Source organism: Oryza sativa, chromosome 3, assembly GCF_034140825.1.
Source record: "Oryza sativa Japonica Group chromosome 3, ASM3414082v1".
Lineage (NCBI taxonomy): Eukaryota > Viridiplantae > Streptophyta > Magnoliopsida > Poales > Poaceae > Oryza > Oryza sativa.
Window position 1 is genome coordinate 6,822,395 of NC_089037.1, and position 23,355 is coordinate 6,845,749.

At 42.2% G+C, this 23,355-nt stretch overlaps 3 protein-coding genes, 1 long non-coding RNA gene and 1 other non-coding gene across 7 annotated transcripts; 3 read left to right on the plus strand and 2 right to left on the minus strand.

The window, feature by feature from the left end:
- Nucleotides 1-2,409: 2,409 nt before the first annotated feature.
- Nucleotides 2,410-4,622, minus strand: LOC4332137 (uncharacterized protein At1g01500). 2 transcript variants are annotated; one of them, XM_015775381.3, is made up of 3 exons: nt 4,486-4,622; nt 3,009-3,768; nt 2,410-2,906 (listed from the first exon to the last, which is right to left on the minus strand). In XM_015775381.3, the coding sequence occupies exons 2-3, from the start codon at nt 3,654-3,656 to the stop codon at nt 2,655-2,657; spliced, it is 900 nt and encodes a 299-aa protein (XP_015630867.1). In that variant the 5' UTR covers nt 3,657-3,768; nt 4,486-4,622; the 3' UTR covers nt 2,410-2,654. The 2 variants fall into 2 exon arrangements, with proteins under 2 accessions (XP_015630867.1, XP_015630866.1); XM_015775380.3 differs by having other exon boundaries at nt 3,009-3,752; nt 4,486-4,599.
- Nucleotides 4,623-8,501: 3,879 nt separating this feature from the next.
- Nucleotides 8,502-8,574, minus strand: TRNAR-CCU (transfer RNA arginine (anticodon CCU)). The gene has a single exon. It is a non-coding gene; the product is annotated as a tRNA-Arg (tRNA).
- Nucleotides 8,575-8,664: 90 nt separating this feature from the next.
- On the plus strand, nt 8,665-11,965 carry LOC4332139 (AP-3 complex subunit sigma). Of its 2 annotated transcripts, none has more exons than XM_015775383.3 (8): nt 8,665-8,948; nt 9,406-9,532; nt 9,707-9,749; nt 9,840-9,901; nt 10,270-10,366; nt 10,871-10,941; nt 11,355-11,446; nt 11,531-11,965. In XM_015775383.3, the coding sequence occupies exons 2-8, from the start codon at nt 9,464-9,466 to the stop codon at nt 11,595-11,597; spliced, it is 501 nt and encodes a 166-aa protein (XP_015630869.1). In that variant the 5' UTR covers nt 8,665-8,948; nt 9,406-9,463; the 3' UTR covers nt 11,598-11,965. The 2 variants fall into 2 exon arrangements, with proteins under 2 accessions (XP_015630869.1, XP_015630871.1); XM_015775385.3 differs by having other exon boundaries at nt 9,462-9,532.
- A 730-nt stretch (nt 11,966-12,695) lies between these two features.
- On the plus strand, nt 12,696-16,126 carry LOC4332140 (uncharacterized). Its single transcript, XM_015775382.3, has 3 exons — nt 12,696-12,997; nt 15,297-15,412; nt 15,518-16,126. Exons 1-3 carry the CDS (start codon nt 12,872-12,874, stop codon nt 15,924-15,926), a joined length of 651 nt encoding a protein of 216 aa, XP_015630868.1. The 5' UTR covers nt 12,696-12,871; the 3' UTR covers nt 15,927-16,126.
- Nucleotides 16,127-16,522: 396 nt separating this feature from the next.
- Nucleotides 16,523-18,702, plus strand: LOC136355726 (uncharacterized). Its single transcript, XR_010740038.1, has 2 exons — nt 16,523-17,780; nt 18,089-18,702. It is a non-coding gene; the product is annotated as an uncharacterized lncRNA (long non-coding RNA).
- The last annotated feature ends 4,653 nt before the right edge of the window (nt 18,703-23,355 follow it).

Below are 23,355 nucleotides of genomic sequence, written 5' to 3' on the forward strand. Positions count from 1 at the left end.
CTGGGAGGAAATCCTGGGATCCACAGGTCAAAAGCCCATTGCTGTTGAAAGGTCAGTTTCAGATATTCCTTACCAGGGTTCAGAACTCACAGATTGAAGCTTGTGACTGTGGGTGTCAGTACATTTTGGCAGTGTCATTTGATTAGTACTAACACTCATATAATCAATTCATGATGTACAGGTCTCTGCTTACTGTAGGTAGTACAAAATTGAAGCTTGTAACTTTTCTTTCTTTTTGTAACTTTGCTATTAGCTGCATATTCTTATCATGTAGTAACACTCGGAAAAGAACAGGGAGATTGTAGCTAAGAAAATGAAAAGCATAGCAATGTTCTGATTGAGATATACCTTACCTGACACTGTGAAGTGTAAACACCTCCTTTTATTTCTCTTTGAGATGGCAACACTTGCTCTCGATGTGCACTGTATTACTGTAAGTCTGTAACTCACGCCTCAAAGCGAAGCTTGCGCTATTGCGCAGGAGTAGCAGTGGTCTTTGTCACAAGGTAAAGCATAGCATCTGAACATTTACATGTACACATGCCAACTTGCGTGGTAAGATTCACGGGACGAGTAGATGGGAAGCATTTCGCTGATCGAGCTGCAGAAATCTACCCGCGCAATTTGCTTGAGCAGATCAATCCTCTGAAATGGGCTTCCAAATGGAAGAGATGGGCTCGAACAGAATGTAGATTCGGCCTCTGTTCCGGTCTAACCACAGTCTCGGTTGCGACGTAATTTATGTTCATATTTGCAACTGAATTTCGTTGAACAGTCATCAAACCAACAGAAAATACATTCAAATTTCCCCAAGAAATACATTCAAATACGGCTAGCTCCAGCCCTGCACCGGCCACCGCCTGTCGGGGTCCGGCCGCCACGACGACGACGACGACCGCCTCCGCTCCTTGGTCGTCGTCACCCCCGCCTCCTCGTCTCCGGGGCACCTGCACCTCCCAGGCCTCTGGACGGCGCGGGTGAGCGCCCCCCAGAGCAGCCTGGCCGCGCGGGGAGGGCACGCCGGCGGCGACGACGACGACGACCACGCGCCGCCGCCGTCGTCGTCGTGGAACGCCGTGCCATACACGCTCGGAAGTCGCTCGTATCCGGACAGCATGGATATCTTCTCCACCCCGCCGGCCTCGGCGGCGACCAGGTACGACGACGACGACGCCGACGCCGCCGTGGGCGCCGCCCTCCATGCGATGGGCGCCATGATCCGGCGGAGCAACGCCGCGGCGGGCGCTCTCTCCTCCGCCGCCGCCTCCTCCTCGTCCTCGACGCGCGTTGCCATCCACGATGACGGTGCTGTACAACTTGAACGATCCGTGATGGTTTTATATACGTTGGAGCGCGGCAACTGATGCGGCTGTCATGCGTGAACACAGAGATTGAGGGAGGCCACTAATACGAGCTCTCCGTCACTGCATGTGGGCCCGCTTGACCGCTGAGGAAAAGTCTAAATTTGCCACTACAAATTTATTATAGTTTTCAATGCTAGCAAAACTGTTTTCAATTTGCCGACAGCTCGACGGCATGGGCTGCGTAACTGGGCAGTTTCGGCCCACAAAGAGTCGTATGGGCTAGTTTCAGTGTGCAGTCTCCTCAATTATGTGGCATACTACGTGGCGCTTATGTGGCAGTTTCCTCGAAGGCGGCCGCGCCGCCATCGGAGTACGGAGGTGCCGCTCTCCTCCGACTCTGCCGGTGAGCTTGAGGCCGTCGAGCTACCATCCTCCCTCAAGGTGCTCCAGGAGCGGTTGCTTCCCCCGCGGCGCCGACGTCTTCCCCCACTTTTGCTCGCCTGCAGCTCAGTACTGGAGAGCCTCACGCTCGCGCTCAACAGGCGGAGAGAGAGGAAGAGAACAGGGGAGAGAGATGACGTGGCATTCCGACATGTGGGATAAAACCGGGGTTAAAACTACTGAAAGACTTATTGTCACCGGTTTTGATTAGTTAAGGGACGTCGGATATCTGGTTTTGCGGTTGGGGGATGATTTTGTAACTCGACAACAAGTTGAGGGACCTTCGGTGTACTTTTCCTTCGTATTAGTGTCCGAATACGAGCCCAATAACATGGCGCGCCTCCCCCCTTGCCGTCCGCAAACAACGATGGGCCGTGTCTTGTCCCATCCGTGTTGGGTCGCTACCATTGCTAGCGACGGCATCGCCCGATCCATACCAAATTACCAATTCGGATGAGTTTTCCGGTGGAGCCCCTTGAGTTTCCCGCTATTCCTGTTGGGTCCCTCCCCAGCGATGTGACTATCAGACCGCCATGGCCGCCGGCCGGCGATGCCCGCCACAATCTTCAAGAATAGCCGCATCAAGTAATAACCGTGCGGAATAGACTTGTGCAATCTTCAAATGAAATTAGTCTAACAACATAGGGCTCTAGACTAGATGCACTAGTGATCAATGACATCGATTGATCGATCTGGGTAGATATGAAAGGGTCTCAATTTGACAATGCCTGATCATATAAGTATAAACCAGTGAACCAACAGTGCCAAAGATAGCACATCTCATCTATCTACGACGGTAGTAACAACTATACTAACAAGGATATATACACACACACTGGACTAGTCCATCTCCAACAGAGGGATATCTGAATTTTGAGATGGACAGTGATCTTGATGCAATGTTGATGTTCAGAACAGACTCGAGATCAGCCGGCTTCTCAGGCTCCTCGACGTAGAGTGGTACGAACGGGCCAGGAGGCCGGCGCCGATGCCGATGCCGAGGCAGATGCCTACGCTGATGCCGACGCCGACTCTGACGCCGGCGGTGAACCACGAGAAATCGCCGTCGTCGTCTTCCTCGCCTGCAGGCTTCACGTAGAAGCCGTCGTAGTCGGCGTCGCCGGCGTCCTGCTCCGGCTTGTAGCACCTGTACTCCGACACCTACATTGACGGTGCAGCTCAAGCATTTCAGTTCAAGAAATCGACGATGATAAAATAAACGGAGATTCATCGGAGAGAAAGAAAATGCTGGGATTTTTTTACCTCGGTTTCATGCTTCGGAGGCAGCGTTTCTTTGGAGTCCTCCGCCGGCTCGCCGTGCTCCGGGATGGGCTCCATGAAGGCCTTGACGTGGCGCCGCCTCCTGAACCGCAGCTGCATCGCCCTCGTGAAGACGACCGGCGCGCCGCGGGCCAGGCCGGCGACGTACACCTCCACCACCGGCGGCTTCGCCTCCTTGCTACCGCGCCTCACGAGGCCCGACCCGCGCTGCGCCGCGACCTGGCACTTCATCACCCAGCCGCCGCCGCCAGCGCCGGCGTCGCGCGTGTCCAGGATCCCGACGACGAGCCGCTCGCCTCTGCACTGGACGTCGAACCGCGCGCTCCCGGACACCCTGACGTCCGCCGTGCTGACGAAGGTGCAGGAGTCGCCGCCCTCCGTGGCGGCGGCGCCGACGCCGCCGGCGCGGTCCAGGCGGAGCGACACGTGGCCGTTGCTGGCGACGCTGCCGCCGCTCACCTCGAGCACGGTGTCCGGGGTGAGCGGGGCGTGGGTGACGGTCACAGAATCCAGCATGGACTCGTTCACCTCGCACCTGCTCACCCTCAGGAAGAACACCTTGAGGCTCAGCCAAGACGACGGCTCCGGCGGCGTGGCCATGGCGACTGCTGATCCGGGAATTTTCCCCATGTTTCCAAGATTCTTGGAACCGAGTTGCTCACATCAGAGCATGGAATGGATGGGATATTTGAGCGGTCAGGAAGTGAGTGTCCTTGGGTATTCCATCTGCAACAATCAAAAACTAAAGAAAAGGTGTTAAAATGGAAGGATTTTAGGCATCTGTGATGAACTGCACCATATGACAAATTTTTCAGCCGAGCACAACTGTGCAAGTCATTGACACTGATACTGCTCATGTATTATGAATTCTACATAGGACATGACGGATGAAAATGAAAACCTATGACCTATTCATACAAAACATAGGAGCAGAAGATAGATTCTTGGACGAACACCTTGCTAAATTCTGAATATGAAATACATACAGATACCGGATACTTCTCAAGAACTACGATGAATTCTGCATACAGGACATAAATGGAAGAATTTTTTTCCCCAATGATAAGAATCATAACTAGAAATTATTTAACAAAAGCAAATCAAACTCGCAAACAACTCAAGAACTTATTAGGATGCAGTGTTAAGGTTCCTTTTAGAAATCCCCTTTGATTTTCTAAACTAAGGATGAAGTACTGCTGAATAATTTGATAGTTCTTTCATACTCCTGCATAAGATGGAACGGGGAAGAAGAGGATGATAAAATCATAATGTAATCATAATCATGATCCCCACTTGCACAGAGTATAAGATTTTGGGGAATCAGAGAACAAGAAATTTGATTTCCAGTTTCTGACTTAACACTGAACACCTGAAGCATCTCCCAAACAAGGAATCCTGCGTAGTGTTTCCATGAACAGTATCGAAGAGCACAGAGCTAAGCAAGGACATAATTCCTTACCAGATTGAGCTCCTAGGCTCGAAGATGCCTGGCTCCCCCTTCCCCTCTTCACTTATGCACACAGTATGCTAAGGAAGAGACGAACAGTGGACTAGTAGTCCTGAAAAGAGGCTTTCCTCTCAATTATACGAATTTATTTCTCCAAGGAATTGAGCCCCGTAAATCCCTCAACTGACACCTCACACATTGCACACGAAAGTCCAAAAAACACCTCTTCATGCATGACTGCATAATTCCGTTTGGTACTTTTGGCAGCCCAGAAGAAAAAAAAATATAAAGTTGCCATTCGAAAAAGTAAAAGGAAATAATAAAATATATAGTTGTCCATGAAGGAAAATGGAAATTGCTTTTGATGGCAATTTTTTATTTAATTTCTCAATGTGTAACTGTGAACAGATGCCCATATGTAACTGATTGGGGCCTTTTAACGTGCGTTCAATTGCCCAATCTAAATAGTGGCAAAACATCGAATCCAACATCTCAGCTATTATTTAGCTTCACATACGTATTTCGTTTACAGCCACCTATGCACACACAAAGGACATGAAACCACTTGTGTATTTTGTTGTTTCTCTGTTTTTTTGTGGTTTGTGTTTCTGACATGTCGATATCATTTTTGCAAAGTGGCTGAAAATGTATCCAGTAGCATTCATGTTACAAACTACAAAGACATGAATTTAGGTGGCTGGTAACAAACGAAGTATAGCCTAGTGTTTAAGATCTTGAACTTGGTAATGGTAGTCTTACTAGTCTCCATCAACTGTTTCCTGCCACATATAACAATTTTGTTGATAGTGATATGTAAGATCTCCGCCATATCTCGGGAAACAAAAAATCTATTACTGCTTCTGATTCTCCAATAAGCAAAATGAGACTGTAAACATGCATCGGTCTGCTCCTTAGTTTATCATCCATAACTAAAAATCTATCTATTATATTATTAAGACAGCTCGAAAAGAAGGCACCACATTCGCCGTGGGGGCTAAAAATTCCCATATTAATCGGAGAAAAAGAGAAAAAATCTATACCATTAGATTGTAATGGATTAAATTAAAGGGTGTAGATTTATCAGAAAAAAGTTCTCTCAGTATGAATCAAACTCTATTCGATACAAATAGGAAAGTAACTCTGATCTTTGAGGTACATCACAAATATGCATGCATGCATGTCTGATTCCTTATTGTATTTGGCTAGGATGTTGTCCGATTGGGGGAAAGAAAAAAATTGAATACCATATGGATTCCAAATAGAAAAAAATAAATCAAACGGATGGCTTCAATACATACGTAGATTTGGATTTTGAAGTGAAAAAGGAATTGAACTATCACTAGATCTGTCCACTGCAAACCCAATTTAATTGATGCATTCAGACTTGCAGCCAAATAAAATCCAGAAGCTAGCATACCATAAAACTGGCCGCAGATGGAAAAAAAAACACCACATCTAGACTACCAATACAATTATTCTTCAATATATGTTGTGTAAAGTTTGAAAAAATTGGAACGATGTGACGGAAAAGTTGGAAGTTTGTGTATGTAGGAAAGTTTGATGTGATGGAAAAGTTGGAAGTTTGTGTGTGTAGAAAAGTTTAATGTGACAGAAAAGTTGGAAGTTTGAAGAAAAAAGTTGGAATGTAAACAGGGCCATATTTAGTCCTTACTCCCTCCATCCTATTTTAAGCGTAAACATGAGTTTTGGTGTCCAACTTTGATCATCCTATTTTAAGCGCAAACATGAGTTTTCAAAAAATATTAAAAAAATAAGTCAAACATAAAATACTATTCATATTTTATTATCTCTTTCAAAGGAGACACCATGTTCGTTGTGGGGACTAGAAATTCCCACATTAATCGAAGAAAAACAAAATGAGAGTCTAAGTAGAAATACAATTTAAAAATAACTGAAATTCGGGATTAAAAATAAGCACTATTGAAAGAAGAGTCCATATAATAACTCGATACGAGATTAATTAATATTCAAAATAAAAAATAAAATAAAATCCAAAATTAGCAAAAAAGAAAAGAAGAGTTCAAGTAGAAAAAAAAATTAAAAATAATTGAAATTCAGAATTAAAATTAAACAATATTGAAAGAAGAGTCGATATAAAAACCCAATAAGAGATTAATTAAAATTAGGAATAAAAAGTAAATTAAAATTGGAAATTAGAAAAAAGAAAAGAAAATAAGAGTTTAAGTAGAAATATAATTTAAAATTAACTTAAATTCGAAATTAAAAATAAAGTATATTGAAAGAAGAGTCCATATAAGAATCTAATACGAGATTAATTGAATTAAGTATAAAATAAAAAAAATCCAAAATTAGACAAATTAAAAAGAAAGTTCAAGTACGAATACAATTTTGAAACAACTTGATTTGAAAATAAAAATAAAAATATTAAAAGAACACAATACAATATTAATTAAAATTCGATATACAAATAAAATAAATTCTGAAATTAGAAAAAGAAAAATAAGACAACTTATAAATAACTAAAATTGGTGATAAAAAATAAAGACTATTGAAAAAAAAGATCATCTAAAACATATAACGAGATTAATTAAGTAACAGATCTATAAAGGAGTAGAGTGGTGGCATTTGATGGGACATCTAAAACTATTAATAAAACACCAAATAGAATCCTAATGACGATTAAAAGGATTAACGACGGGCAGGCCGTGAAGCAACCGATCAAGGCGGTTGGCGGGACTTCTAGAAAGTAAAAAAAATAAACTCCAATGATAATCATATTCTATTTTTAAAATCTCAATGACAATAAAAAGGACAGGTAGCGGACGAGTCGTACATGAGTACAGTGGCAGAGCCGTCGACGGTTGGCGGGACTTTTAGAAAGTAAAAAATGAATTTTAACGATAGTTATGTTTGAATTTTTAGAATCCCAATGATAATAAAGAGTTGGTGTTGGACGAACCTTAGAGGAGTATAGTGTCAACGTTTGATCAGACTTCTAAAAATTAGAGAAAAATGAAACCCAGCGAGACAATAAACTCTTAAAACTACAAGGTGAGTAAACCCCAATGATAATCATGTTCAATTTTAAAATCTCAATGACAATAAAGAAGGGATGCAGCAGGCGATCCGTTGAGGAGTGCATGCAGCGGGCGAGCCGTAGAGGAGTGCAGTGGCAAAGCCGCTGATGGTTTGGCAAGACTTCTAGAAAGTAAAAAAACTGAACACAAACGATAATTATGTTCGATTTTTAAAATCTCAATGACAATAAAGAGAAGAGGAAGTGGACGGACCGTAGAGAAGTATAATAGCGGCGTTTAACGAGACTTCTAGAAATTATAAAAATAAAACCCAACGAGATAATAAACTCTAAAAACTATACAATCCAACTTTTATAGATTCCAAGGAAAATGAATAGAAACCGTGGTAGATCGAGCAAGCAAATAAAAAATGAGATGACATAAGTAAGGGATAACAACTGGTGTGACTTTTAGAACTATAAAATTAGAAAACACGGGGATGATAAGGTTTGGTTTTTTAAAATCTTAAGACAATGAGATAGCTATTTAATAAATTTGAAGTAAAATCAGATTAAAAATATATAAATTTTGTATGTGTGCTAGCCGCGCAATTGCGCGGGTCACCCAGCTAGTTAAACTTTAAAACTTACACTACAATTAATTTTGATAATTCTCCCTCGCAAAAAAAATGATAATTCTTTTTATCTCAGTTTATTTTCCAAGTAGTTTTTAAGTAAAAAAAATATAAAAGTTTTACACATTTTTTTTCCTAATAAGCGCCATGACTCGTAATCAACAAATGATGAAATTGCTAACACCTAGATGGCCATGTTCTGTACATTGTTCAATGTGTTGGACCAAATCAAAATAGATGAAATCTTGTACTAGGAAAATACAAACTAAAATTATTTAACATCGAAGGTAGTCTTTGGCATATATTACAAAACAATAAAAAAAATTGGTTAACGAAACAATACGCGCATATATTACAAAACAATAAAAAAAATAAAATTGGTTAACGAAACAATACGCGCCAGGTAGGGGTCGAACCTACGACCTTCTGCTTAGGAAACAGACGCTCTATCCACTGAGCTACAGGCGCTCAGTGTTTGAGCGTTGAAACAAATTTTAAATGAACGCGTTAACCTATCATTGCCCCCACAATTTCCCCTTCCTTGTACACACGCGACGCGAGCGGCGAGCTGTTACGATCTAAAGAGAAGCTCTCCGCTTCGCCGGCGCCGCTCCCCCCACCCCCGCGCGCGGAAGATTGTCCTCGTGGCGGAGCGCGTGCTGCGGCTGTTGTGCTGCACAGCCGCCGGGCACCACATTTGCAGCAGCGCCGCCTCCGCCGCACTCGTCCATCGCCGGAGCTTCCGCTAGGGTTTCGGCGAGCCGGGGGGAGGGGGGGGGGGGTGAGGTGGGCCGTCCGCCGCCGCCTCCGCGGAGTTCCTGCCTGACGACTGGATCACGCAGGTTTACTGACTAAAAACCGTCTGTTTTACTGACTTTGTTTGGTTTGCTGGTGTAATTTCTTCTCTTTATCTGTTGATGTTTTTCATGTTTTCTGTTCTTGCGTATCTACATATTTGTATTCTGTACATCATTGTAGATAAATCTCACATTTGTATTCGCTCAAATCTAAAAATGTACATGCACATAATCTTGATACCCAAACTTTGTAGGAAGACTCTGTCTGTTTTGGGCTTTTCTCTAAAGCCGGGTAATGAAATTTGCCTGAGATCAAAAAAAAAAAAAACTTTGTAGGAAGATTTTGTATGCTATGCAATCTTACTACCGTTAAATGTATTCATTCAAAACACAATAAAGGAAATGGCTTTCATTACACCATCAAGCCAAACAAAGTTTAGGATTGCTTGAATCTGATTCCATTAACAGTTTTATTTGATTCAGTTACCATTTGCGTTTACAGACTCTAACCAAACACCACCCGACTGATTTCGCTCGCCTCTTCCTCATCCCCATCAGCCATGATCCAGGCCGTGATGGTGATGAGCACGCAGGGCAAGCCGCGCCTCCTCAAGTTCTACAGCTACCAGGTTTCGATTCTACCCCGTTCACCCACCCCTCCAATCTTCGCCCACCCGACAAGTGCTGGGTCAATTTCCCCACCCAAGACCAATAGCAGCTTACGTGATTGACGAAATGCTTTTGACCACTTTGCTCTCCCCTTCTATCTATTCTCTGCTTCATGGATTGGTTATTGGATGCAGCCCCCCGAGAAGCATCAGGACCTCGTCCGCGGCGTCTTCCAGTGTATGTATCACCCACAGTCTACTTTCCTGCTCTTCACCTTTTGTATACGATTATACGTAGTATGCTTGATTTGTGAAGCACGTTTTGCAGTGTTGTCTGCAAGGCCGGACAGTGTCAGCAATTTCGTCAAGGTTGATGCAATCTTTGGACCGGTAATGAACCCTCTCCAAGACTGATCTTGTAATAAATCTTGCTAAAATACAAGCATATGCTGGAACTGACATAGGAATTTTTGAAAGCTCCTTGCTCTAATGTCAGTTGATTTCTCTCGTTTGTTATGTAACCTGCCACTATCTTAGACTTTTAGTCAATCTGTATGCAATTGCAAACACTTTCTTCAAAAAAAAAAAAGTAAAGGAAAAAAAACTGACGTCTGTACAAGTTCATGCTTCCTCATGAAATTTACTGTTTGTCTGTTTCTCTTCTATATGTCAGTCAAACTGTAGCAAGGAAACAAACAACTTTTTTAGCGATTTGTATATGATAGCATGATGGTCAACCTTTTCTTTTGCACTTTCAGGGAGCGAAATTGGTCTACAAACATTTGGCCACATTGTACTTTGTTTTTGTCTTTGATAGCTCTGAAAATGAACTTGCGGTGCTTGATCTTGTACAAGGTAATCTAGTGCCTTATTGATGAAACTGTTTATTAGTTACTGCAATTGTTTGACTCATGTGACATGCCAACAAGGCAACAACCATACAGTCATGGTTTACGCTCCCATGCCAAAAATAATTGTTATGTTCATGTTCGATCTTACTACATGCTTGTTCAGTTGTTTGACCTGCCTTATTTTACATGTTTATTGTAATGTCACTTGCGCTTCTTTATATCAATTCCTCTTTTAGATTCAAACTCATAGCTGATGACTGTGGCACTTATTTCAGTTTCAGTGTTCATACATTACTATTTACTAGTATTTAGCATTCTCTCAATAATTGATGGTTTGCTACTCCTCAAATCCCAACCCCAAACATGCACTGTTTGTTCGTCCAATGCTGGGTAGCTGCTGAACTACTCAGCTCTTTTCACTTCTGTTAAGTTCACTTTAACTCCCCGTTTTATCAGCCATGATTGCAGCAGATCAATTAATCTGTAGAAAACTTTATCTTGTGCACAGTTTTTGTTGAAACATTGGACAGATGCTTCAAGAATGTGTGTGAGCTTGACATCGTATTTAACTTCAACAAGGTAAAGTGATTCTCATGTTTTGATCCTTTTACTTTGAATATGCTCCATTGAGGCTGGGCTTGAAGAATATAAAAGGGTCAAGTTCATAAAGCATGCTTATGGTCCTTTACAAGAGAGGACCAATATTGTTTTGCTAGTAAGTTAGTTTGTTTTGTTAGTACACAAATGGTAAAAAAAAAGTAACACTGGAAATTTTGTTGCGGAGAGAGAGAGAGAGAGCTAGGGGCTAAGCCCACACCTTTGGTAATGCTGCCCTCAGTCGTCAATACCAAACATTACAACAATTCATCTCAACTGTCTTTGCTCGTGTCATAGTGATGATTGTTTTTTTTAACGGAAGTGTCATAGTGATGATTGTTACTGCTTAAAGGTAATCACTATTTTTATTAGGCTAATTGAAATATCAAATGCAGCTGCATACAATTTTAGATGAAATGATACTTGGGGGACAAGTGATTGAAACAAGTTCAGAGCAAATAATGAGATCTGTCGAAGAGATTGCAAGGTTCTTACTTCCTGCTGCCTTCCCCTTGCACATGTTGCGTGCATGTTTACATGTAATCCTAACAGTATTCGTTTCTTGACGCAGGCTGGAGAAACAGTCAAACACAACCAGCCTCATACCGAAGTCGATTTCAGAGCGTTTCAGCCGTTGAGCCGTGAGAGCTTCACTCATGTTATGGACAGAAACTTTGAATGCGTGAGCAGAAGAAATCAGATTGCATTTTTCTCCAGTCGCGTTGCGATTCTCTCAAGTCGCGAGCATCTACCATTTGACATGAATATGAGAGCTTGTAGCCATCGTGAATATCTCTGTGTATCCCGCATGAAATTGAATATGTGACCTGAAACGTGAATTCTTCAGTACTATCTGGTTTGCTTGCCGATTGCCAGTTGAGGCATCGTGTCTCCTAGACAAGAAAAATCATACTAGCCTGTTTCTCCTTCGGCTGATGATATCTGTGCTGTTTTTGATAGAATGTTGTTCTTGGAAAATTGCGAAGGCGTTGTGTTTTCTTCTGAATTCGATGTCTGATGCATTTATCGTTTCTCCAACAAGTGTTGGATGAAGATGAAGATGAAGATTTTGGTGACACGCATTTCAAACTGCTAAACGGTCTGTTTCATGCAAAAACTTTATATATGAAATTTATTCTAAAATATTAGATTAATCCATTTTTCAAGTTCGTAATAATTAAAACTTAATTAATCACATGTTATTACTACCTCGTTTTACGTGAAACACTTTATCTTTATCTTTATCTTCATTTTCAAGAGATTCAAACACCACCATTGTCTTTTGTTCTCAGAGCTCCATTGGTTGACTTAATAAACCAAAATAAAAGTCAAAATTTGAATTTTTAAAGTTGATTTTAAGATGTTTTCAACGCCATTTCTCTTTAGCGTTGGCTTTTAAGTCACTACGAATAAACATATAAAAGTTTTATCTATAATTTTTTTTATTTCCTAATAAACTGTTTTGATTTATTAGGGAATGTTGTCAACCAATGAAACTGAAAAATTCTACGGGTTGTTTCGCTAGACAGTTTTATCACCAGGACGAGGTAGACAATTTTATCACCGGGACGAATTGAGTCGTACTGCCTCTGTACCTTAAATAACCAATTTAGTATTGAATATAACATATTATTCTACTGTAAATTTTGATTAGGTTGGGTTTTGATGTGACCGAGGGACTAGGCTTGAGTACGTACCGCGTGAGTATTTTCCTCTTTTCTTTTCTTTTTTTTCTCGTCCTCTCGCCTCTCGCTCTCTCCGACGAAACCCCAAAATTTTCTGAGGGAAGCAAGCGGCGGCGCACGGAGTCCCCTCCCTCCCCAATCTGCAACGAACTCGAAGGGCGGCGGCGGCGGCGTACGCCGGTGAATCAGGTTCCCGCGGCGGAGCCGTGCTCCACCCCCGCGCTCCCATGAGCGATCTCCGCGAACTCGGCATGCGGCGGGAGCCGTCGAGGGCTGAGGTGGTGGGGCGTGCCAAGGACGACGGGGACTTCGACGCGCTCCGCCGCGCCATCATCCGCAAGGTCAAGGACAACGTAAGCTCCCATCATACGCTCCCCACTTTCCCCCTCGTATACCGCAGGATTTGCTGTAAGGGGTCGCTCTAGATTGAAACCCTCGCTGAGAATTGCGTTGATCCTGCGTTTGGTATGGGGTCACTGACAGTATAGCCGCGATTGGGTGGGTTCGATTTTCCTGAAGTCATCCATGGGGACAGTGGATTTAGCATAGATCATCCTGCATTATCTCAACTTCAGGCGAACTGCAATGTGCCTTCTTGTGTTAAGTTTTAGACATTGGGTGTGAATGTATATGCTCTGAGCAGGTCTGTTCTCATGAATTACCAGAACTACGTGATTCAAGTTTTATCAGGAATGTAACCAATCGTATGTTGCTGTAGCAACGCATTTAGAACTTGATAATATATTCGGAGGAAATTTGGAACGTAAGAAAATTTTGCAGCTTCTGTTTGTGTGCTTTACTTCATTACTACATTGTTTGGTAACCTTGCATATCTTATACAGTCATCTATTGACATATGAATGTGAGTAGGGTTGCGCCTTTGTTCGTCATAAATGAGTCATATTGATTACCAGCTTATTCATATCATCGGAAATTGTGTTTCAGGTCCATATATTCTTACATTGTCCAATGAAACCATTGCGTCCTCAATAGTCATTTTACTTTGTCCATGTGAGTAGTAAAGTTGGAAATTTTCTTGTAGTAGCATTGTGTTTTCTAGTTTTGGTGTTGGGAATTGGGAAGCATACACAATTACACATTGTTGACATATCTTTCTATTATACTGGTGGGTTAACCAAGGCGTTGCTGCAGGAATTTGAACCGACTAATTGTGTAAAAAAACAAGGAAATTTGCAAGTATTGGTTAAAGATGGTGTGGCCGTTGGGCTGTCAGACATCTAATGGCTGAAACAATTATGATGACCTGGCTCAACGTGAGGGCTTCTTCATAGCCATAAGGCCATTTCCAACCCAAGACACTAGTCATAGTTTTCATAAACTCTACATCATCAAGAAACTAGTACTAGATTTCAATGCAAACACCACTTTTTCATACTTAAATTTAATGCTACTTATCTCACATGATATCTTGGATGTTGTGTAGAAACCATGTCTCATGCAAGACCTGGTTTTCTTCTCTTTCCTCATTTATTCACTTGGCACATCATCTTTCATCCTAGGTGGTAGCTTATTTAATGCTATGGACAACATCCTAGTCATTGGGTTGGGAATGGCCTAAGTTAACTGCAATTAGTGGATTGTACTTATATAGATAGTAAGGATTATTATAGATAAATAAAAGATAAATGTGCTGTAGAGCTGTGTCGAAAGGGATACAGTGAATGGATTGAAGAATCAAGCGCCCCATAACCCCATTGAAGGTTGAAGATAGTCTCATTTTATGCCATAAATTTGGCATGCCTTCATTGTTATTTATGTGGAAGAGGTAACTAGTACCCAAGACGTTTGTAGCACCCCACCGCTGTGACTGTAAACGTGTTCCCATGATATATACTAATATCCCACAACTGTAAACTTGTAAATGCATCCCATGACTGCAAAAAAGAGTTGTATCCTAGAGTATAGAATTTGTTTTTTATAATAGTCTTGGCTTCATACTGATTTGCCTGCAAACAAGGCTGAAAGTTTAGTACGTATCACTCTGATTTACATACTATGGCCCAATAGCATACAGGTATGAGCCAGATAAGTCCTAATGTTGTGTAGTTCCATAAGTTTGTGTGTATTATATGTACAGCCAGCATACATGGTTAACCAAGCTTAGGCCCTCTTTGTTTAGGCTTATAAGCCAACTTATAAGTCGAAAAGTCTAAGCCTAAACAAACAAGCAGCTTTTCCGTTTAGCTTTTTTGAAGCCATAAGCCACTCTAACACTATTAAGCCAAAAACTAGGTTGGAGAAGCTTTTTTAGTTTATGTGAGGTAGATGTATGACTCAACCACTAAACCTAGGACATTAAATCCACCGGCTTATAAATCATATAAGCCAATAAGCTGACTTAAAAGTCTAGGCCAATAAGCCTAAGCCTAAACAAAGAGGGCCTTAGTGTGCCTCACTCTGATTTGCATACTGTGGCCTAGCAGCACACATACTGTGAGCCAGATAAGTTTTAAATGCTGTGTTTCTATAAGTTTATGTGTATTATATGTACATCCAGCATACATGGTTAATCAAGCTTAGCATGTTTCACTCTGATTTACTGCTGGCCTAGCAGAAGCACACATCTGAAGACCAGATAAGACCTTAATGCTGTGTAGTTGTATAAGTTGGCTGCAATTTATTTTCATGCAGGAGGTGCTACGCAGCAACATAATTGCAGAGGTGAAGCAGTCAGTGGTAATAAATGAAGATGGCTCTGAAAAGTTAAAGCTGAAAGATCTTTCTGATGCGATTTACCAAGATATCGGGTAAGCTGAACAACTACATTTTAGTTTTTCTTTATTGTTGTTTTTTACTACACCGGACTAGATATCAATAATGTGATATGTTATTGTGATGTGCTTTCGAACCAGGAGCAAAATAATGGGTCAAATCTCAGACGAGATATGGGGTGTCATCCTATCAAATGAAATTGATATCCGAGGAACTTCTGAAACTGTCTACAATAGAATGATGAACCCTGAGCAGCAGCAGGACCCTCCTTCAAAGAAACTGAAGAGGAATGCCAAAGAGGAGCAAGTGTCCCCAGCAAAAGCATCAACTTCTGTTGCAGTCCAGCTGGAAGATGATGATCCAGAGGAACCACCAGGATTTGGTTTCAGTGATCATCAGCGCAGCAACATCATGGCAACTCAGCAGCAGCAGTCGTCAAATACTGAGAATCATAACCAAGTGAAACCAAATGAAGGTGAGCCCAACGCCGTTAGCTGCCCTGGGGATGATGATGAGGAGGATCCTGATGTGCCTCCTGGGTTTGGTTAACATCCTGCAATCTTCTATTGTGGTGTGATCTGTGATGTTTCTTGTCAACACTAAGAAAAATGATTTAGTTTACATTTGCTGCTCGAGGGGTTCATTTGAATATTGAATCATGAAACCGATATGATTGGGATGAGTTCATGTTGCTCCTAGCTTCAGCCTCTTATTTATGAGGGAACAAATGGGCATTTAAGCGATCAGTACCTCACTGGATTCTTTCTGAGCGTGATCTTCAGTTTGTGCTTCCTGTGACTCTGACACTCTGTATCAGGTTCGCCTATTGTTGAAAGCCTGCAAAGAGAGTTTATATAGCCCATGGGCTATGCTGAGGCTGAGCTTCCAGGATGCATTTGAGGCCCATCAACTCCTGGGCAATGAGAATTCAAGGATTCAGATTTCAGACATCAGAATCTCCATCCTGAAACTGGGAAATTTTTAAATATTTCAGAATTGGCAGGGAGCTTGCAGCAACATAGCCTTACATATGACAGAATCATATGGCATGGTTCCTCCAGTACAATACAGGCATAATATACTAGTATACAATTAAGATTGCCCTGTCTGCTAAAGCTGGCCTAAGTGATGGTTTTGGTGACGTCAATTGGTCAAAGCATTGCTGCACTTAACAAGGAAAAAAGGTGACCCTGTCGACATGGATCATAATTAAAGTATGAACCACATCACATATCAGTATGTCCTGGGCATCATACGGCGGCTTGGAACAAAATTATAAAAAGACAATGGCAAGTTCTTTTTTCCCTGGATGGTTTGAACAATACATCGAGTGCGAATCAACAGGACTACAGCTATATAGCAGAAATGGTCCATTCAAAATTTGAAACAAGTCCGTCGCAGTACAATTTTGCAGGCGTTTGATTGTTTGAACTCAACTCAATTCTACATGTTCATCCATGAAACAGCAGCGAACCAAAACCCATGTCTCATCAGAGATGAAAATTTCAGAGCTCACTCGAATACAGCACGATCAAATGCATCATTGATCCTCATCTTCTGCTACTTGCTACAACGACAAACAGTACACCCTCGACTGGTCAGGGAGGATGCCTACGAATAATCAAGCAGGAGACAGGGCTTCCTGTGCGTGACGTGGCTCTCGTTTAGACCCTTGTGATGGCCTAGCTAGCTAGCTAGATCTATGCATGGATTGGAAGCTGGCCATTGGAAGAGCATGAGCTCTCCAGTCTTGATGCAATCAGCTTGGAATCAGGGAACACCGGAACACTGGATGGAGTAGGTACATGGTCATATGCTGCTACTATAACATATTGTAGGCTAGTACTACTGCTAGTTCTTCCTCTCTTTTTTTTTTTTGTGTGTGTGTAACTTTGGCCGCTCAGAAACGCCTTGAGACATTATTCCTTCCTACTCCCTCTGTCCCAAAAAAAAGGCAAACCCTGAATTTTCGTTTCCAATTTTGACTGTCCGTCTCATATGAATTTTTTTTATAATTTCTATTTTCATTGTTGTTAAATGATAAAACATGATTAATATTTTATGCGTGACTTGTCTTTTTAATTTTTTTTATAATTTTTTCAAATAAGACGGACGGTCAGACGTTGGGCACGGAAACCAGGGTTTGTTTGCTACTGCATGTTTATTCCCCAAGGACACATCTGTTACAGCATTCTATTTTTTTATGTATGTATGTAACATGCCATTCTATCAAAGTGACTGACCTCCACTTGCCCTTGTCCTAACCTTTTCGAGCTCTTCTTTTTACTTGCTTGCTGTCTTCCTCTTCTCTGCACCAACAGCTAATTTTGCTCCCTCGCCCATGACCTGAAGAATCAGATCAAATCGATCACCCTTTCTTTTCTTTTACATCACTGACTAAAGGTATTCCCTATGGTTATACTACTATACTTTATACTATTATGTGTGCATAGGACAAGTAATTATATTAGTAAAACTATGAACTAGTAGCTTTCTTTTGTGGACTGACATCATGTGCATGCAATTCATTCACCTATTCAGTTGTTATGCCGTCTACGCAACAATTTTGTAAGCAGGTTATCACCACGAATAGAAGAACATACTGTACTTTTTTGTACTGCATGCATGCATGTTGAATTCAAAGTTGCTGGATTTATATTCCACCATCATGCATGAGCTGACATTGCTACCAATTTTTCCTGTTTCTCCAGGGAAATGGAGCTGAAAGCTGCTTGTCAAACCTCAAATTATAGTACCTTGTTGCGTATGTGTGCAAGCGACGACAGGGGCATCGAGTGTGTATTGCAAGATAGCCTGCGGCAACGCTCATGGCATTGGCATTTCACCGTTGCCTGGATCATTGCATCTGCTGCATCGTCTTGGACGGGTCCTGATCACAAGTCAGGAAGCAGCCAATGGATGAACGAGAGCACTGTCGATGATCACCTCTTGGACCAAGCAGAAATGCCCGGAGCTTCGTCTCCGAGATGGATGATTTCGACGTAAACTATGTTGTGTCCGTACGTGTGTCTAGCATTGCAATGGACAAGAAGAGAGTATATATGTATAGGTATGTATGTCTCTCTTTGTCTTTAGTCTCTAGCTATAGTTCTTTACACATCGGTGAAGACTGAAGAACCACTCTTTCCTGAACATCATGCTATGTCTGTTCACCAGCTGTTCATGTTAGCGACAGCTGTCCCCGCGTGATTATGTATGTGTATATAATGTAGGTGATGTTTTTCCCTTGTCAATTAGCTGCCGGTTTGTACGTTCGTACAATCGTACTACATGACGGAATGAGCAAGCCATTAATTTGTTCTTACTTTCGTGCATCCACGCAACGGAACTGTATTCCATGAGAGGCGATTCAGTTTGATACGGGGCCCGTTTGATTCGTTTTTAGTACTAATCTTGCAAGCGATGTCCTCTTGTTTACTGTAATTTTTCTTTATGCAAGCTTCAGAGGGACAGCATTGAGCTGAAGCCATGGCCTTTGGCTGGGTAAGAATGGCTACTGATTGATTGATTCAGACTAAAAGTTTTCTTGCAGATATCTTCCAAGAAGAAAGATTGCGATGTGTGTACCGTGGACGTGAAATAATTGGCCGGGTTGGGCCTTACAGCTTTGCTTGATGGCAGAAAATGTGGCATTCGAATGCATTCATATGACTGCACAGACGCGCAAAACAGGTCCCTCGGAGAACATATAAAAATAGTAGAGCCAATATAGTACACTGCTATAATTCTTTAAGCTGCTGTGAGATCGAGGACTCAATGGACTTATGCTGTCCATTTTGGAATTATTTGATTCGGAATCTCAAAACAGTAGCAGTACAACGACTACTCACTTTTCATTTTTTTCTGAAGGTAACAGTATGATGAATGGATCGATCGACCGAATACAGAGTAGCAGTAGGAGAAGAGATAAACAGGGCATGTAAAGCAGTACACAGTAGCTAGTTCTATTCCCCCAGACTCCGTTAACTTTTCCTTTCAAAATGTTGTGTGAATTATCAGACTTCGGACAGTGTGATTTGAAGTATATTCTCTCTGGAAACTTATCATAAACCTGGAGCTGCAGCCACTGATGCACGAGCTTCTAGCTAAGGTTTCTGGGCTAATGTGAAGAGAGATGAGAGAGCCCATTGCCATTACATTCCAATGACAGATGAGCCCCACTAACATGAGGACCCACGGTTCATCCTCCAGCCAAAGTTCGTGAGAAAGCTACTCCCCAGTACTCGATCAAGACTGCATTTGTTTATACTAATCAAACAGATAAGCCACATGACCAGCAAAAAAAGGTGCCTGCCTGCTTAGAACACAGACGGACACTGATTGGGGTATTTGTTTGGAAGTTTGGGAAGGTATGAAGTCATGGAATGTCTGATGTCCTTGTCTCCTTCATGCCAAGACACCAGCCAATTTCACATCAGCACCTAAAAAAGTGACCCGGCTAGCCAGCCAGGCCACTCCTTGCCTGGTACACAAGCAAGTGCACAGGTAGGAGTAATAAAATAAACAAATTGCCCAACTAATTGCAAGTAAACAAATCGCAGGAAAGGGAAAGGTGTTGCAGGTAAACAGGGAAAAGAGGAAGACCGGGAGAGAGAAATTAAACATAACATCGGATATATAGTACCATCTCATGGACCCCATGGAATTGCACCTGCATTCATTATTGAGGCATATGCACATGGAAAATGGCACCCATTAGCCATGCACAGGGAGAGATGCAGTCATGCAGCACAACAAACACATCTCTCGTACATCACCAAGAAGAAATCTGGGCAGTTACACTGTGACCCGGGCCGGTGTCCATCTCTGTTAAGTACATTTGCCTTGCACGCTGTGCACAGTCCGTGTGCCTCACTTGTTCCATTTTATTGTTCATGCCATGAATGCTAAGCTCAGGCCTGCAGCTAGCTAGCTAGCTGCTGCTGCTGGTACAGTCGCCATCCTTGCGTCTCTGTCTCTGGTGGTGTGGCATGTCTAGCCAGTGCAGTAATCCTTACATGTGTGTGCTTAATTTGGACGCTATCAGTTGGCCGTTTCAGGGGATGGACGTCGTCGGTGTGGCCATGACCAGGCTCTTATCTCGTTTTGGGATTTAGTTTTTGGCTAAGATTATTGTTACTGCAGGCGTACAGGTTGAAAGGTACTAAGCTAGTAACATTCATGCGTTGCATGTGCGAGTGTGCGTATATGTGCGCCTTGTGTCGAGTGACAATGAGAAGAGGATGATAGGGCGGTTAACCGAACACTCTTGGTAGGAACGAATGATGTGTTTACTACGCGAAGATCGAGCAATATTCCTTGAGCGTATACAGGGAAGGTTTGGTTTATGGCCAAAATTGATCTACCAATTTTTATCAATGTAAAATTTTGGCAAGTTTTTGTTTTTTGAAACAGATTAATTATATTGACCCGGCTTTGAAAGAAAGCCCAACAGACAAAAAGAGTCTTATAAAAAATAACAAACAATGTCTGAATTTTGGCAAGTTTTAGCATCACTAATTTTGACAAGGCAATATTGTGTTTGGATTAAAGCCAAAATAGCTTAAGTTTGCTATTGAAATGGTATATTTTTCTAAGCATGTCAAAATTTAGCATCAAACAAAATGATACTAAACACTATTAAAATTACCAATATTGGTAATTAAGGCTAAATTTAGGCCACAAAGCACAAACCAAACCAGCCCATACCGTTTTGTCGTTTGACTTTGTTTAGTCATATCGTGCTATAGGATCACATTTTAGTTTCATTAATTGTACAGAAGCTTGAGGAAACAGTTGCCAACTAAAGTCGAGCTAGATCAGTGCGTAGAGTTGTAATCACTAATCAGTGAAAATTACCTGTAGGTTTGGCTGATCTACTGCAAGAGTTCTACTACCTGTAGTATTTACTTGGATGTGGATCAGATCATCAGCGTTTGATCACTGCCTTTGACTCTTCGGTGACATGAAAAAGGCTATCGAAATGACAAAAGGTAGCAACGGACCAATGAGTCGCCAAGAACGCATGCAGTGACAAACTTATTGGTTGAAACCGAAAGCCTGATCTAGCTAGGGCAATTTACAGTGCCTCAGTGGCCAAGGTTAATCGCTCATCGACAACAGAAGTAGGAAACTAGGAAGTTTAAGGCAAATCGGCAATCATCCAGTCACCCCGTACCAATAAACGCACAGTCCTGCTAAAGTAGCAGTAGTGCTAGTTTTTTCAAACAAACTTTTCTGAAGCACAACTATTAGGCTGCGTTCGAGCGCATGAGAAAGAGAGAAAAATAGTTTTGTTTTTCGCGCGCACGCTTCCCGAACTACTAAACGGTGTGTTTTTTGCAAAATATTTCTATAGGAAAGTTGCTTTAAATAATCATATTAATCCATTTTTAAAGTTTAAAATAATTAATACTCAATTAATCATGTGCTAATGGATCACCTCATTTTACGTATCTTTCCAATCTCCTCAATCCCCTCCTTCTTAAACACACTCTAAAGCTATCGATCGATCGATCGATGGGGTCACAAAGAAGGCAGACACATGGAGGAGAGATATACTAATAGTAGTACTATTAGGAAGCACCAGCGGTGTGGTGATGAAGTCATGGACTCGTGGGTGCATGACTCAATTAGGGGTAGGTAGAAAAAGACCGAGACCAAAAATTCGGTCATCAATTCGATCCTAGGCAGTGAAAAACCGAAATTTGTTCTCTCAATTCGGTTAGTCTCCTCGGTTAACCGAATAGACCGAATTAGCAAAAATATCTAAATGCAACCTAAAACCCACTAAGTTCAATAGGATTAAACTCTATTTTTCACATCCCTACTTCTTTTAGGCATGCAACCTAATAAGAGTCTTTACTAATACGTGCTTACGAAATTTTTTGTGATTTTTGTGTTGAAATTTTTCATTATTTGTTTGCATATATGAAAATATTGTTGAATTTCGGTTAGGACCGAGACCGAGACCGAAAAGACAGAGACCGAATTTGTCGGTTCTGACATTTTGCCTTGAAATTCGGTCTTCACTTTCCAAAGAGTGAAATGACCAAAAGATCGAAGACCGAAACCGAAATTTTTGGTCAGACCGAATACCCACTCCTAGACTCAACCCACTAGGGTTCAAATCCTCGTGAATATTACGTACATGCATATGGACTTCCAACAAGATTTTTGTGTGCGGCCTCCGTCTCATTTTAAGCGCATATGAGTTTCAATGTCCAATTTTAATCGTTTGTCTTATTTTTAAAAAAAAACATCAAGTACTATTCATGTTTTATTATCATATAATACAATAGAAATATTAATAGAAAAGTTTTAAATAAGACGAACAATTAAAGTTAGATATGAAAACTCGTAGTGGTGTTTAAAATGGGCCGGAGGGAGTACTATATATTGACGTGGCCACTCTGGGACGTCACGGTCACAAACTCACACTGATGATCTGGAGCGTTTCGAAAATGGGTCCAAGACAAACAGGCTTTGCCACTAGCCACCTGGAAGAGCGGAACAGAACAGAAAGATGGTATACTAGCGCCCATGGCCTGCGCGCGCGTGGAGCGTGTGGTCCACGCCACCGCGGACCGCACAGCAACACACGAGACGCGCACAGCGACACATACGTAATACACGCATCCGAGTGTGGCTCCCGCTGAGCGGCAACCACGAGACGGTGCATCGTGCGCCGATGCAAGCAGCACGCTGCGTGCGTCGCTGCCGTGGTCGATATATCTCTCCTCTTTCGGCCAGACGCACGCACGAGACTGGAGGGAAAGGCCATCGCGACGATCGAGCCGTGCGCGCTTTTACGTGCTGGTGTGCAGGCAGCAGCGCCCGCGGGTCGGCGGGTGCGGCAGCGGCTGGATCAGAGTGAATTCGACGAGGGATCACTGCGGTGGTGGGTGCTCGCCGGCGCGCGCGTGGCATGCATGCTTCGCTTTCGCTGTTGTGTACTCGTGCGCATCATTGGTCGCGC